At 43.4% G+C, this 15291-nt stretch overlaps 1 protein-coding gene across 8 annotated transcripts in view; it reads right to left on the bottom strand.

Moving 5' to 3' along the window:
• Positions 1 to 15291, bottom strand: part of ZNF512 (zinc finger protein 512) — a 149523-nt gene that overhangs the window by 47902 nt on the left and 86330 nt on the right. For all 8 annotated transcript variants that reach the window (XR_003855733.1, XM_029596371.1, XM_029596370.1 and 5 more), the window contains one exon: positions 11251 to 11418. Coding sequence is in view for 7 of the 8 variants with exons in the window: in XM_029596371.1 (XP_029452231.1) it covers positions 11251 to 11418 (168 nt within the window). In the remaining variant the exon portion in view is untranslated. The remainder of the gene's footprint in view (positions 1 to 11250; positions 11419 to 15291) is intronic.

Genomic DNA, 15291 nt, shown 5'->3' on the forward strand with positions numbered 1-15291 from the left:
GGTCCTAGTACAGACCCTGGGGCACTCCACTATTCACTTTCTTCCATTCAGGAAACTGACCATTTAGCACCACTCTCTGTTTTCTAACTTTTAGCCCGTTTATTTACTTATTTAGATTTTTATATTAGGCTTTTCTATACTTCAAAGTGTACATCAAACAGGTAACTCTAGGTATTTCCCTATCCCCACAGGGCTAACAATCTAATTTTGTACCTGAGACAACGGAGGTTAAAGTGACTTGCCCAAGCTCACAAGGAGTGACAGTGGGATTTGAAAGGAAAATTGGTTCTTACCTGCTAATTTTCGTTCCTGCAGTACCACAGATCAGTCCAGACTCCTGGGTTTATGCATCCCTGCCAGCAAATGGAGACAGAGAAAGTTTTACTGACACTGCTACATAATCCCTACATAATCCCTGCAGTTCCTCAGTATTGACCTGTACTCAAGCACAAAAAAACCTGTAAAAAAAAGTTTTCTAAATTTAACAAGTCTGTATTCTATACCATGACAAAAATTGTAATCCTCATCAAGAAACTGCAGCTGAACGGACGACTCTCCATCTCCACAGATCAGGCAGGTTCTGGACTAGTCCGAGGTACTACAGGAATGAAAATTAGCAGGTAAGAACCAATTTTCCTTTCCCTGTACATACCTGGATCAGTCCAGACTCCTGGGATGTACCAAAGTTCCTTACTTAGGGTGGGACTTGGAGAGTCCTGCTCGCAAGACACTTTCACCAAACAACCAAGACTCCAGATCCCCCACAACCAGACGATAGTGCCTTGCAAAGGTATGCAGTGACTTCCAAGTCACTGCTCTACAAATTTCCTGAGGTGAAACCAACTAAGCCTCTGCCCACAAGGCCGCCTGAGAACATGTAGAGTGTGCCCTTAAGCCGACGTCCCTTGAGAATGTATGTCGACCCTGCAGAGTAGAAGCAAGGCTGGACTGAAGACAAGGCAAGGAATATCTGGAACAGGAACGAGGCAGGCTCAGCCCTCCACTGGACCTACACGCACCAATGAGACCCAGCAACGCAATGCTGGTCTCAAGAGAAGCCCTCCAGCCACTCGATAGCCCTTCCGGACCCGCTGCTTGGAACGACAAGTGCGTGAGGCCAAACGGAAGCTGAGGGCAGATCATCAGAGGTATTTGCAGTTTATGGTGCTGGGACAGCATTTCCAGTTTCAACTCGACCTTTCGGGTTGGCTACGGCTCCCCGCACATTCACCAAGGTAATGGTGTGACTTGGTACGCTTGTGGAGTGATGAAGCTCCTGTCCCAGACCCCAGCAATGGCGGGACCTCACGGGGTACACCTTAGTACCCTGGCTCTTTGCTGCTTTTCGTGCTTTGAAGGCTTTATGTAGCAACAAAACAAAATCGGAGGAGAACAAGGAAGAAGACTCATCCGAGTCCTTCCCCCATTCCTCCTCTGAGGAAGAGATCTGTGCTGCCTACCCCGAATACCAAAAATTCCCCCATCACTAGTTGCATCACCCCCCCCACCCCACATACACCCACTATCCTCTCTTCTTTTGAACCTTCCTCATCTCTAGAAATAGAAAACATTTTAAAAAAGATGAGACCCTCCTCCCACCCCTCAGAAACTATCCCTACAAACTACTCCTCGCTATCCCCAAAACCATAGCCACTTCACTCTCCAAAATCGTTAACTGCTCCCTGGAACACGGCCTAGTACCTATCTCCCTGAAACAAGCCGTGGTCAAACCCATCTTAAAAAAACCCTCCCTTGACCCCTCCAACCTTTCAAATCTCCGTCCCATCTCCAACCTCCCTTTCCTCTCCAAAATCATTGAGAAACTAGTAAACTCCCGCCTCTCCGACTACCTAGAACAATCCAACATACTCCCACCCACTCAATATGGTTTCCGAAAGCACCTCAGTACCGAATCCCTACTCCTCTCCCTCACAGACACCATCATCAAAGGTATGGATGCTGGCAACTCCTATCTCATCGCCATGCTAGATATTTCCGCCGCTTTCGACACTGTAGATCACAACATCCTCATCAACACTCTCATCAGCATAGGAATCTCAGGTACTGCCCTCTCCTGGATAAAATCCTTCCTCCAAAACCATACCTACACAATCCTCACCGACAATTTCACGTCCCCCCCTATTAATCTCGACTGTGGCGTCCCCCAAGGATCCTCCCTCTCTTCCACCTTGTTTAACATTTACATGCTCCCCCTTACAAACCTCCTCTCCAACTTTGGGATTACACACTTCATCTACGCAGATGATGTGCAAATCCTCATTCCTTTCACAAATTCTGTTCTCACTGCTCTCCAAAAATGGAACACCATTCTCGCTTCCATAAACCAACTTCTCACTGACATGCACCTAGCCCTTAACCCGCAAAAAACTGAACTCCTCCTCATCTCCTCCAGACATGCACCCACACCCCCCCCCCCCCCACCCTCCAACCCTCTAACTTTCTCTCTGACACAAGAAACCTAGGTGTTATACTTGACAACTAAATAACTTTCAAACCATATATCAAATCTATCCTTAGCAGCTACTTCAAACTACAAACCCTCAAAAAACTCAAACCCCTCCTCTACTTCTCTGATTTCCGTACTGTACTCCAATCCATAATCTTTTCAAAAATTGATTATTGTAACGCACTCCTACTGGGACTCCCTACTACCTACATCAAACCTCTACAACTCCTTCAAAACGCTACTGCACGCATCCTCACCAATGCCAAAAAGAAAGACCACATTACTCCCACCCTCTTTAATCTCCACTGGCTTCCTATCCAATCACGAATTTTATACAAGACCCTTACCCTCATCCACAAGAGCATAATCAACGAACACTACAACTGGCTAAACCCACCCTTCCTCCCTCGTACCTCCACAAGACCCACCTGCTCCTCTCTCCATGGAACTCTCATTCCTCCTTCCATAAAATCCACTAAACTCATCTCCACCACCAATAGGGCCCTTTCCCTCGCAGGCCCTTCCCTTTGGAACTCCATGCCTCTTGACTTATGCTCTGAAACCTCCACACCCACCTTCAAAAAGAAACTCAAAACCTGGCTTTTCCTCCAAGCATACCCCCAATCATCATCATCACCTACTAACACCCTAACCCTACCACCCTCTCGTACTAACACCCCCTCCACAGGACCTACACCCACACCCTCTAAGGAAATACAAACCCCACACCTAACCTCCAGCACATAATATCTGTCACTTAAAGCAACCGTACACACTTTCTCACCTCAAGTACTGAGTTACTACGCGCTTATACAATTTTGTATATAACCTATGTATATGTCAATAATCACTCGACCCCTGTACATATTTTTTCCTTATGTACCAGTTTTCACCCTCCTCTGCTCCCTCCTCTGTCTCGATCACCCCACCCCCTCCTTCCACAAGTTATCTAGTTATTTGCTCTATTTTTGAGCTTATGTTATACACTGTTCCTTGTAAAGGCTCTGCCTATATATCCTTGTTGCAAGTTATCTGTAAACCGGCACGATGTGCAAACGGTTGCCGGTATATAAAATTAAATAAATAAATTAAAAAAGTCACCCTCCCCCAGGGGCAGCAGGACACAGCGAAAGAGGTGGTGGAGAGTTCCCCTCCCCCAGGGCAGCATCATACCAAGAGTGAATTCTGGTACACCCTTACCTGGATGATTGGCTCATCAGGGCGAAGTCAGAGGTTGTTTGTCGCCATTTGGTTCACAAGGTGATAGAAGTGTTGGAATCGCTGGGCTGGGTGTGAATTTAGTGAAGAGCCACCTGGTTCCAACTCAGACCCTCGAATATTTGGGAGCTCGATTCGACATGCGGATAGGCAAAGTATTTCTTATGGAGGAGCGTGTTTGCAAATTGCAGAGTCAAATCCAGCGTTTGGAGTTTGGGATTACTTGCAAGCTTCAGGTTTCCATGGCTTTGATGCTGGAGTTGGTGCCATGGGCCTTTGCACACATGAGACCACTGCAGAGAACTCTGTTGGAGCAGTGGGATCCTCTTTTGGAACAGTTTCATCTTCCTTTACAACTCGAGGGTTCGGACTGGGTCAGTCTGTCTTGGTGGCTGCTGAAATCCAATTTGGTTTGGGTTGTCGATCTGGAGGTCCCGGATTGGGTGATTATTACTACTGATACCAGTCCGTCTGGATGGGGAGTAGTTTGTCAGCAGCGGTCGGCGCAGGGCAGGTGGTCCATCAAGAAAGCTTCTTGGTCTATCAATTGGTTGGAGACCAGGGCAGTGCGGTTAACGTTACTTGCATTTCTGCTGTTGATTCGAGATCGATTGGTGAGGGTATTGTCAGACAATGTGACAGCTGTAACCTACATCAATCAGCAGGGAGGAACCAAGAGTTGAACTGTGGTCTAGAAGGCTCAGGAGCTGGTCCTTCGGCTGGAGCAAAACTTGGAGCAACTAGTGGTGTCTCATATTGCAGGTGTCGAAAACGTCCAAGCGGATTTTCTAAGTTGCAGTTTTCTAGATCCAGGGGAGTGGGAGCTGTCCGAGAAAGGTGGGGTTGTCCCCATGTGGGTCTAATGCGACTCGTCTCAATGCGAAGGGCAGCCTTCTTCTGCTCCCTGAACGTTCACAGTATGGCTTCAGTACCTGCACTGAGAAGGGTCCTGAGGCTACCACAGCAATTCTGCCGTCCCAGGGTAGTCCCATACCCCCCCCCCGACAAGCAACCGGTACAAACTCCGGCCCGTAGGCCGCACCATGTGGCATGATCCCTGAGCTAAATTAGGATCGTGGTCCGAAAAAAAGAACCAGCGCGACCAAGACAAACCCCTGGGAGCTCGTAGGAACTGAAAAGGACGGCGAAAACGGCGTCGGAAAGAAGGAGGGCCGAAAGAGACTGCTAGGCTGGCTCAGAAATTAAATAAATCACCTCAGCGTTGTTTTGCCCTGTGTGCAGATCTTCATAGGGTGAATGAACCGAGCTCCCCGGTATTACCCTCAGCCACAAGCAGTTACAGGGTTCCCAACCCTTTGTTACCAGGGGGGATGGTCCCACCAGGACCTAGCAACCACCTGGGACGCTTAAAGAGATATCTTCTCTCTTTTTTTTTTTTTTTAAGACTCCCTAAGGAACGAATACTAAAAACTAAATACTAAACGAATACTAAAAACCTAACACTGGACCCAAAGTAAAGGTTTTGCACCTCCACTATCTGCTGAAGACAGTAAAATACTGACAGACTCTAGGTGGCACCTCAGGGGTATAGGATGGAGTCCGTTAAAACTTCTCTATCTCCATCTGCTGGAGGGGAGGCAAAACCTAGGAGTCTGGACTGATCAGGGTACGTACAGGGAACATGTGATTTCTTTATAACACTGAGAACTAGTCTCTCATCAGTCTCCTGCCTCATGTTCTTCTCAACTTTAGCAATCCCGCTAAACACCATGAGAGGAACTCCCAGAGTCTTCAGGGTCTGGGAAACCAGGGCCGGCAATTCATTTCTATGGAAAAACAGTAACATGGTCTGGTATGGCTCGATGTTTCTCCAATTTGAAGGTAAATTTTTCTTCTTCAAACAAGTACTGCAATCCCGCTAAACAACAATGTTGGTGTGGGGATAGCACATCCACATCTGCTAGGAGATGGAGAGATACTGAATGGCTGAGGTCGCTGCAAGAATATATCTTAAGGTGACGTAAGCTTTGAAACCTGAATCCATCTCCATCCGCTAGCAGGGGAACACATAACCCATTGGTCCTGAGTCCATCTGGCTACACGCTGGAAATTTTGGATTCATAAAGTTCTGGCGTTAGCAAAAAAAAGGTAATATTATAATATTGGTTAGGAGAAGATGCCCCAGTGTTGACACAATAAAAAAAATCAAATACATGAGATGTGCATTTGTGAAAAATATGTGGAGCAAACAGATTTGAAAAGGAAAAAGAAAAAAGTTTTCTAAATATATGTAACTTTTACCTGCAGACTTTATCGCATAAAGCAAGGAGCTTAGTTTTAAATGATTATGCATGCCCAGACACACTGAATAATGTATTACATTAGTGTAGTAGGTGGATGCGATGTTTGAGGAAACTTGGCTGTTGTTGGATACTAGGGGAGGGGATTTTTTTTTGAAGGGGGGGGGTTGAAATTTGGAGGAAATGGAGGAATGTTATTTCATTGTACACATGGGCCACTGGGAAGTGTCAACCAGGGGTCCAGATTCTGTATATTTGTTCTGATTTGTGTACGTTGCTGGAAATTCAATAAAAAGTTTAAACAAAGATTTTAAAGCAAACAGAAACAGGTAAAACAGGGATTATACTGCAAAAGTTAACTGAACATGTTTCATTACCTAGTTAGTCCTGGGAAATTAAGGAAAAGTATGTCCGTAGGAGCTGAACAGGGCCTCAGCGCAGAAATCTGCTTCACCTGCACTCCCAGCCGATACTGGAGAATTCCAGAACCCTCAGGGTGAGTTCTCTGTCTCCAGGGCCAATCAGTGTACACAGCATTAAGAGTGAGCTTTCTGGCCCATGGCAGTGCAGGGTGTTTCAGTGTTACATGCACTCAGGGCTTCTGGTATGTGAATGTTGATCAAGCCACCTTCAGTCAAGACAGCATCCAAAGCCTCTGCTTGAACGCCAGAGCAGAGGTCAAACACCACCTGCAGGCCAGCACACAGGAAATGAGCTCTCTGAGGAAAAATGTGGCACAGGGCAGAACAAACTATAAAGCACACAAAACCCCTGTTTTGCCACGCCTCCCCCTTTAAAAGAGACCCCGGACTGTGGCCTATTTGGACCGCTGGTCGAGTCTCAGTAGTCCAAATTCAAGGGAGTCCTGGCTTATCCTTCCTGGAGAGTCCCATCTGCATCGCCATGTTCCCTGCCCTTCTAGTGCTGTATGGTAAAGTTGTACATCTGTAGGGAAAAACTCCAACAAAGTAGCTTTCCATTATTTCCTGAGATTCTTTTAAAGCAGACCAATGAATTGTGGTCAGTGATGACAGTTTAGCTTCTACAGCAGGGGGAAACGTGGAAAAGAGGATTTGCATTCAGACAACAACCAACAAGGACTGAACTTCACAATCTGGATAAACAAAGCAGTGTGGGGGTAGCTTGCTTATTACGGTGGTTACTACCCTAAACCAATTAAGCCTGATACATCACTTTGAATGCATATACAGCGTTGCTCTCTGCTTCAGCAGGGGGAAATGAGGAAAACAGGATTTACATTCAGACAACATCCAATAAAGAATTGATCTGTGCAGTCTGGGTAAACAAGCATTGGGGTAACTTGCTTGATGCAGCGGTTACTACCCTTAACCATTAAGCCTTATGCTCACCTTTGATGCAACTCCAACATTACTCTCTGCATCGAGAGGGGATGGCAGGAAATTTTAATCAAACAGTTACCAACAAGGGCCCTGAACTTGGTGGTGGCTGATGAAACAGATAAGTACAGGAAAATAAGTGTGGGAGCTTGCTGGGCAGACTAGATGGGCCGAGTGGTCTTTTTCTGCTATCATTTCTATGTTTCTATATCCATGCAGATATGGTTGCAGTTATGTTTTTTGTTTTTTTGTTTGTTTTTTTAAGGACCCACACTAAGGCCAGGCATTCTCTCTCAATAGTGGCATAAGCCATTTCTCTGTCCAGGAACTTGCGGCTCAGATACACAGTGGGGTGTTCCTCTCCTTTACTGTCCACTTGACCAAGCACAGCTCCAAAGCCATAAAGTCGAGGCGCCAGTCTGTACTACAAATCTTTGATCATAGCCCGGTGCAGCCAGTACTGGAGTAGCTAATGCAGTCTTTAATGCTTGGAAGGCTGCATCATACTCTGGTGACCAGGAAATGGTTCGTAGTAGTATCATTTTGGTCAATTCAGTCAGGGGTTTGGCTATTGTGCTGTACTGGGGCACAAACTTTCTGTAGTACCCTGCTGTTCCAAGGAAGGCTGGTGCTTGCTTTTTAGTTTGGGGCGTGGGTTAGTTTTGGATTGCTTCTACTTTAGCTGGTTCAGGCCTTAACTGTCAACTTTCCACTCTGTGTCCTAAGTACTGAACTTCTGCCATTCCCACCTGACATTTGCTAGGATTAATGGTCAGGCAGTGTTCTTGGATCTGGTGTAATACATCAGTTAAATGGGTCAGATGCTCATACCATGTTTAAGTGTACACAGCAATGTCATCGAGATATGCCCTAAACATGTTCCTAGAGTCCATCTAGCAGTCAATTTACCAAGTACTGAAACATGTAACTAGGGGCATTTTTCATTCCAAAATGCATTACAGTGAATTCATAAAGGCCAAATGGTGTAGTAAGATAACTATGTCATCAAGCGTATGAATTTTTGAACACTCTGTTAAACATCAGAAACTTTGTAAACCGTTGTGATGGTGAAACCAAACGACCAGTTAGCCTGACTTCAGTGCCAGGAAAAATAGTGGAAAGTGTTCTACACATCAAAATCACAGAACATATAGAAAGATATGGTTTAATGGAACAAAGTCAGCATGGCTTTACCCAGGGCAAGACTTGCCTCACAAATCTGCTTCACTTTTTTGAAAGCGTTAATAAACATGTGGATAAGGTGAACCGGTAGATGTAGTATACTTGGATTTTCAGAAGGCGTTTGACAAAGTTCCTCATGAGAGGCTTCTAAGAAAAGTAAAAAGTCATGGGATAGGTGGCGATGTCCTTTCGTGGATTGCAAACTGGCTAAAAGACAGGATACAGAGAGTAGGATTAAATGGACAATTTTCTCAGTGGAAGGGAGTAGACAGTGGAGGGCCTCAGGGATCTGTATTGGGACCCTTACTTTTCAATATATTTATAAATGATCTTGAAAGAAATACGACGAGTGAGATAATCAAATTTGCAGATGACACAAAATTGTTCAGAGTAGTTAAATCATAAGCAGATTGTGATAAATTGCAGGAAGACCTTGTGAGACTGGAAAATTGGGCATCCAAATGGCAGATGAAATTTAATGTGGATAAGTGCAAGGTGATGCATATAGGGAAAAATAACCCATGCTATAATTACACAATGTTGGGTTCCATATTAGGTGCTACAACCCAAGAAAGATCTAGGCGTCATAGTGGATAACACATTGAAATCGTCGGTTCAGTGTGCTGCGGCAGTCAAAAAAGCAAACAGAATGTTGGGAATTATTAGAAAGGGAATGGTGAATAAGACGGAAAATGTCATAATGCCTCTGTATCGCTCCATGGTGAGACCGCACCTTGAATACTGTATACAATTCTTTTCGCCGCATCTCAAAAAAGATATAATTGCGATGGAGATGGTACAGAGAAGGGCTACCAAAATGATAAGGGGAATGGAACAGCTCCCCTATGATGAAAGACTAAAGAGGTTAGGACTTTTCAGCTTGGAGAAGAGACGGCTGAGGGGGGATATGATAGAGATGTTTAAAATTATGAGAGGTCTAGAACAGGAAGATGTGATTCGGTTATTTACTCTTTCGGATAATCGGAGAAAGTTTTTTTTTACTCAATGCACAATTAAACTCTGGAATTTGTTGCCAGAGGATGTGGTTAGAGCAGTTAGTATAGCTGTGTTTAAAAAAGGATTGGATAAGTTCTTGGAAGAGAAGTCCATTACCTGCTATTAAGTTCACTTAGAGAATAGCCACTGCCATTAGCAATGGTAACATGGAATAGACTTAGTTTTTGGGTACTTGCCAGGTTCTTATGGCCTGGATTGGCCACTGTTGGAAACAGGATGCTGGGCTTGATGGACCCTTGGTCTGACCCAGTATGGCATTTTCTTATGTTCTTAAACACGGAGGCAAAGAATTCATTTAGTCTTTCTGCAATGGCTTTCTTTATCTTCCCTAAGAGCCCCTTTAACCCCTCGGTCATCTAATGGTCCAACTGACTCCCTCACAGGTTTCTTGCTTTGGATATATTTTAAAAAGTTTTTATTAAGCGTTTTTGCCTCTATGGCCAACTTCATTTCAAATTCTCCCTTCGCCTGTCTTATCAATGTTTTACACTTAACTTGACAATGCTTATGTTTTATCTTATTTTCTTCAGATGGATCCTTCTTCCAATTTTTGAATGATGTTTTTTTGGCTAAAATAGCCTCTTTCACCTCACCTTTTAACCATGATGGTAATCGTTTTGCCTTCTTTCCACCTTTCTTAATGTGTGGAATACATATGGACTGCGCCTCTAGGATTGTATTTTTAAACAATGTCCAAGCCTGTTGAACACAACCTTTGCAGCTGCACCTTTCAGTTTTCTTCTATTTTCCTCATTTTATATATAGTCTTCCTCACCTCACCTTTTAACCATGCCAGCAGTTGGATTGGCCTACCTTCCCACCTTTTTAATATGTGGAGTATATCTGATCTGGGCATCCAAGATGGAATTTTTAAACATTCAAGCCTGTTGTAAACTCTTGACCTTTGCAGCTGCTCCTTTCAGTTTTTCTTAACCATTTTTCTCATTTTCTCATGATTTCCCTTTTGAAAGTTAAATGCTATCACAGTAGATTTCCTTAGTGTCCTTCCTCCAGTTATCAAGTCAAATTTGATCATATTATGATCTTTTTTGCCAAGTGACCCAAACACCATTACCTCTTTCACAAAACCATGTGTTCCACTAAAGACTAGGTTTAAAAAAAAAAAAAAAAAAAAAAAAGCTCCCCTCCTTGTTGGTTCTTGTACCATCTGCTCCCTTCTACAGTGCATTTTGTTTCCAGTACTTTTATGCTGTTTGATTCTATACCCTCTTAACATGTAGCACCACCTCTCCACCAATTTCATCCATCCTATCATTGCAGCATAATTTGTACCCTGGTATCACACAGTGTTCCACTGGTTATCTTCCTTCCTCCAGGACTCTGCGATGCCAATTATATCTACCTTCTTATTCAGTGCTATGCATTCTAATTCTCCCAGCTTATTTTAGACTTCTAGCTACACAGACAATTCAAAGTATGCTTTTTGTTTGTAATAACTTACTTATCTGTCGACAGGGGTAATTTGAATACTTCTGCTCTGTTTTCTCATTACCTAAAGACACCTCCACCCCTCTCCCACAATAGCATATGCTATAGCACTCTCTTCTACTCTCCTTGAGGGACACAGTATTCAACTTTAGAGGAAGAGTCAATATTATCCATTTGAAACTGCTTTTGGAAAACATATCTGAGTAATCCTGGAAAAGGTTTAGGGAGAGACAAACGTATTAGATAGTTCTTCCTATATAATAGAGCAGTCCTCTGTGTTCAAGCTATTTGTACTTACAGTCTCATGTTTGGTCCGGAGGTGATAAACAAGCCCTGCTCGTGACTGGTATGGCTTGCCACAGTGATGACACTTCAGGGCCATTGCTTCTAGCTCAGCCTCCTCTTTTCCACATTTCTTCATGTGATATAGATATCCCATCATAGTAGTAAAGCTACCGGAACAGCCCTGGAAGTCAAGAAAAGACCAAGAACAATTTTCAGCCTAATCTTTCCACACATGACCTCTGAGGAAGTAGAAGTGTACAACATGGGGCTGTAAAAGATTATTTTACTGCCATCCCTTTTTTCTGGTTATTTTCTTGATGTGTCAGTTTTGATCATCTTTACAAACAGAAATGTGATTGTGTGCAATACTGGCTAAGGCAGAAGCACTCCTGTGAATATTACAAAGATCTGCTCTTTTGTCCACACAATTCTGATAGCACAAAGAACTAAATTCTGCCAAAGGCTAGAATTAAGGTCTCAAGCAAAATAATCACAGACATAATCAGTACTTGATAAGTGGTCACTGGGCTTTGACACATGTTTATTCACATGTTCTCTGCCATTAAGAATACATTTTACTGCATTAGTGTTTAGTCTAAGGTAAAATTAGTTCTTACCTAATAATTTACTTTCTTTTGTTCCAGTCAGACCAGTCCAGATAAGTGAGTTATCACCACCAACCAGTAGATGGAGACAGACCAACAAGTTCACTGATGTCATTCCATATAGGCATCCATGCTTACATCAGCTTGCCAGTATTATCTGTAATAAGCTAACTGTGGACAAGCTAAATTGAAATTAATTACACTATTAGAGACTTTTATTTTTTAACTGACAGGCCTGTAGAAGAACAAGGAAGCTGAGACAAAGGAATTTATACACCCACAAAGAAAGAGAGAACACTTACCAGCTTAGAGGTTCAACAATGTTTTAGCACTCTCCTCCACCATGAGAAAGAAACTCAAGTTACAAAGATGCAACAGTTTGGCTGAACATGGAGGGTTTTGGATGATCTGACTGGACTAAAGGAAAGGAAATTAACAGGTAAGAACTAATTTCATCTTGCTTTTCATCCAGTCAGACTAGTCCAGACAAATGGGATGTACCTAAGCTACTTCATACTCTGGCAGAGCTGCAAAACCAGCTCACAACACCTCAGAAGCAAAGGAAGCCTTATCCTCGAAGGCCGCATCTAAGTTATAATGCTTAGCAAAAGAATGTAGAGAGGATCAAGATCTGATGAAGATACCAATAGCATTTCAGCCCGAGAAATAGCCTGAGCTCTTGTAGAATAAGCTCTCATGTTCTCAGGGAGTAAAAAACCCAAAATCTACATATGCCACCTTAATCCAGCAAGCCATAGTAGCTTTAAAAGCTGCCTTACCTTTCCACACTCAAGACCATAAGACAAAAAGATAATCAGATTTCCTGAAAGCGTTAGTGACTAAGATAGCACAAAAGAATCCTCCACACATCTAAGGCATGAAGCAACCCATATTCTACTGCACTAGTCAGATCACCAAAATTGGGCAAGCACACAGACTGATTCACATGAAAGGCCAAAACCACTTTCGGCAAGAAGGAAGGGTCTGTAAGTATCTGGATCGTATCTTTGGTGATCTATAATAAAGGATCCCTGCAAGTCTGAAACTATGGGCAGAGCAAATAGCAACCAGAAAAACAACTTTCAAGGTCACCAGCTTTAGTGAAAGTCCTTTAAAAGGCTCAAAATGAGCTTCTTCCAAAAGGACAAAACCAAAATTGAAATCTCAAAAAGCAACGGATGATTGAAGCAGAGGTTTAATGGGATAGATATTGAAAGTTAAGCAGGTATATAAGTTAGCCAATAAGACTTATCTGGCTAACTTACATGGGATATTCAGGAATGGAGCAAAATCCAGTAGAGCCAGCCAAATTGCTCTAGCCTCCAACCAATTGATAGACCATTGAGCCTCCTCTGGATTCCATTAACCATGGGCTGAGTGGCCCAAACAGTGTGCACCCCAGCCCTTCAGAATGGCATTCATTGTCAGGCCACCCATTCCAGACTCTTCAGGTCCATGCTACCTTCCAAGTTCCTGGTCATCACCATGGAGCCCAGAAGTTGAAAATAGGACCACACCATGAGACTCTTTACAGCCAAGATTGCTCTTACCTGGTGACCCATTTTCTGTATCCTTTCTTCTGTTAACATGGCTTATCTTCATATTGAAATGAGCTCCCAAATAAACCAGAATCTGAAACTGCTGCAGATTGATCTTAGAGAAATTGACTATCTAGCCCAACTCCTGCAAAAAAAATGCATCATCCTTTGGGTGGCTCAGACTCTCAGTGAGATTTTGCTCTGCTCAACCAATTACCCAGGTAAGGATGAACCAAGATTCACTCCTTGTGCAGAGCCACCGCAACCACTACCATAACCTTTGAAAAGGTCCTCAATGCTATTGCTAACCCAAATGTCAGGGTTTAAAATTGGAAATACTGACCCAGGACCCCAAACCAAAGAAAGCGCCGATGATCTGACTGTATTAGAATGTGCAAATAAGCCACCATTAGGTCTAAAATGGTTAAGAACTCCCCTTTTTGTACTGCCAGAATCACCAATTTCAAAGTTTCTATTCTAAAATGAGCCACTCTCAAGAACTGGTTTATCCACTTCAAATCCAATATGGGATGAAAGGTAACATCTTTCTTTGGAACTACAGAATAAATGGAATACCAACCCAAATGTTCCTGTCCCTTTGGAATTGGAACCACCACCTTCAGGCAGAGCAGCCTTCCCAGAGTTGCTTTTACTGTTTCCCTTGCTGCTGGAATGGCAAGAGGAAACCAGAAAAGCGTCTGAAATGGGCCAGGAGAATTCCAGGGCATAACCATTGTGAACAACGTCCAACATGCACTACTCTCTGCGAAAAACCAAGATAGGGAGATACCCATCTATGAAAGGAAAGTCAGAGCTCCCAAGGACCTATTGCGAAGTCCAAGAGGATCCTTCCTTACGTCCTCTTTTGGATCAAAAGGATTAGAATCTGGAAAAGGAACCAGACGTTTGACAAGTCAAACTCTTGTAATACCTTAAGTCTCAAAACTATGAGACTGGAAGGACCTATCTTCTGGGAGTCTCAGCATCTTAAATTCTCCAAGACTTTGCCATCTTTTCAAGATCTTCCCGAAAAAAAGTCACTCTTTAAAAGGGAACTTTGTTAGGTTAGACTCTGAGCCAAAGGAGTCTCCTTGCAGCCACAACAGCGGATACCTCCGAAGCCAAAGGACACACCAAATCAAAACAAGCCAAGTATCTTGCTCCAGGTTCCAAATAAGATTTACCTTCTAAGAAGCCATCCTACGTATGCTGTGCCAAATGTATCTCAGCAATCTTACAATTCGCTATCTGTAGGGCCATGCTGACCGCATCAAAGGCAACCCTTAAGGGCAGCGACCTTCCACTGGAATGGTGGTTTGACTAGTAACTGAGCAGACAAATGCATCTACTGTAGGAAATTGAAGTTTTTCCTCTTTGTTTGTTCAAATAGAACATGAAAATGTGTTTGTCTTTTGGAACTAGGACAATGTTTTTGGCCACCTGATTTCTGAAAGGCTTTGGAGTATTCAGCATAGCTCTAATTTCCAAGGGGTGACATATATTCTCTTGAAAGAAAAACTCCCTTGCCACAGAACCAAAGGCTTCCAGGGAACAACCAAGAAAAGATGTGCACACACACTCACTTACTCATATACAAAAGACAGGAATTTCATGGGAGGAATTATAACAGTTCACTCACCTGAGTAAAGAAAAACATGGCTCCATCAGTCTTGACATTAACCATAACATTTTCCCAGTGCAAGCCACTGAAAACATGACAACCATATAGATACATCAGAATATACTTTGGCAGTCTTGGAGGGTTCTGGACTGATCTATCTGGACTCAAGGAAAGGAAATTATCAGGCAAAGGTAAATTTTTTCATCATCCAGCCAGATCAGTCGAGTTACATGGGATGTACCCCAAGCTATCCCTTATATGAGTGAAACTGCCAACCCTGTTCTCAGCAT

This window comes from Rhinatrema bivittatum, chromosome 3 (genome assembly GCF_901001135.1).
Source record: "Rhinatrema bivittatum chromosome 3, aRhiBiv1.1, whole genome shotgun sequence".
NCBI classification, from domain to species: Eukaryota; Metazoa; Chordata; class Amphibia; order Gymnophiona; family Rhinatrematidae; genus Rhinatrema; species Rhinatrema bivittatum.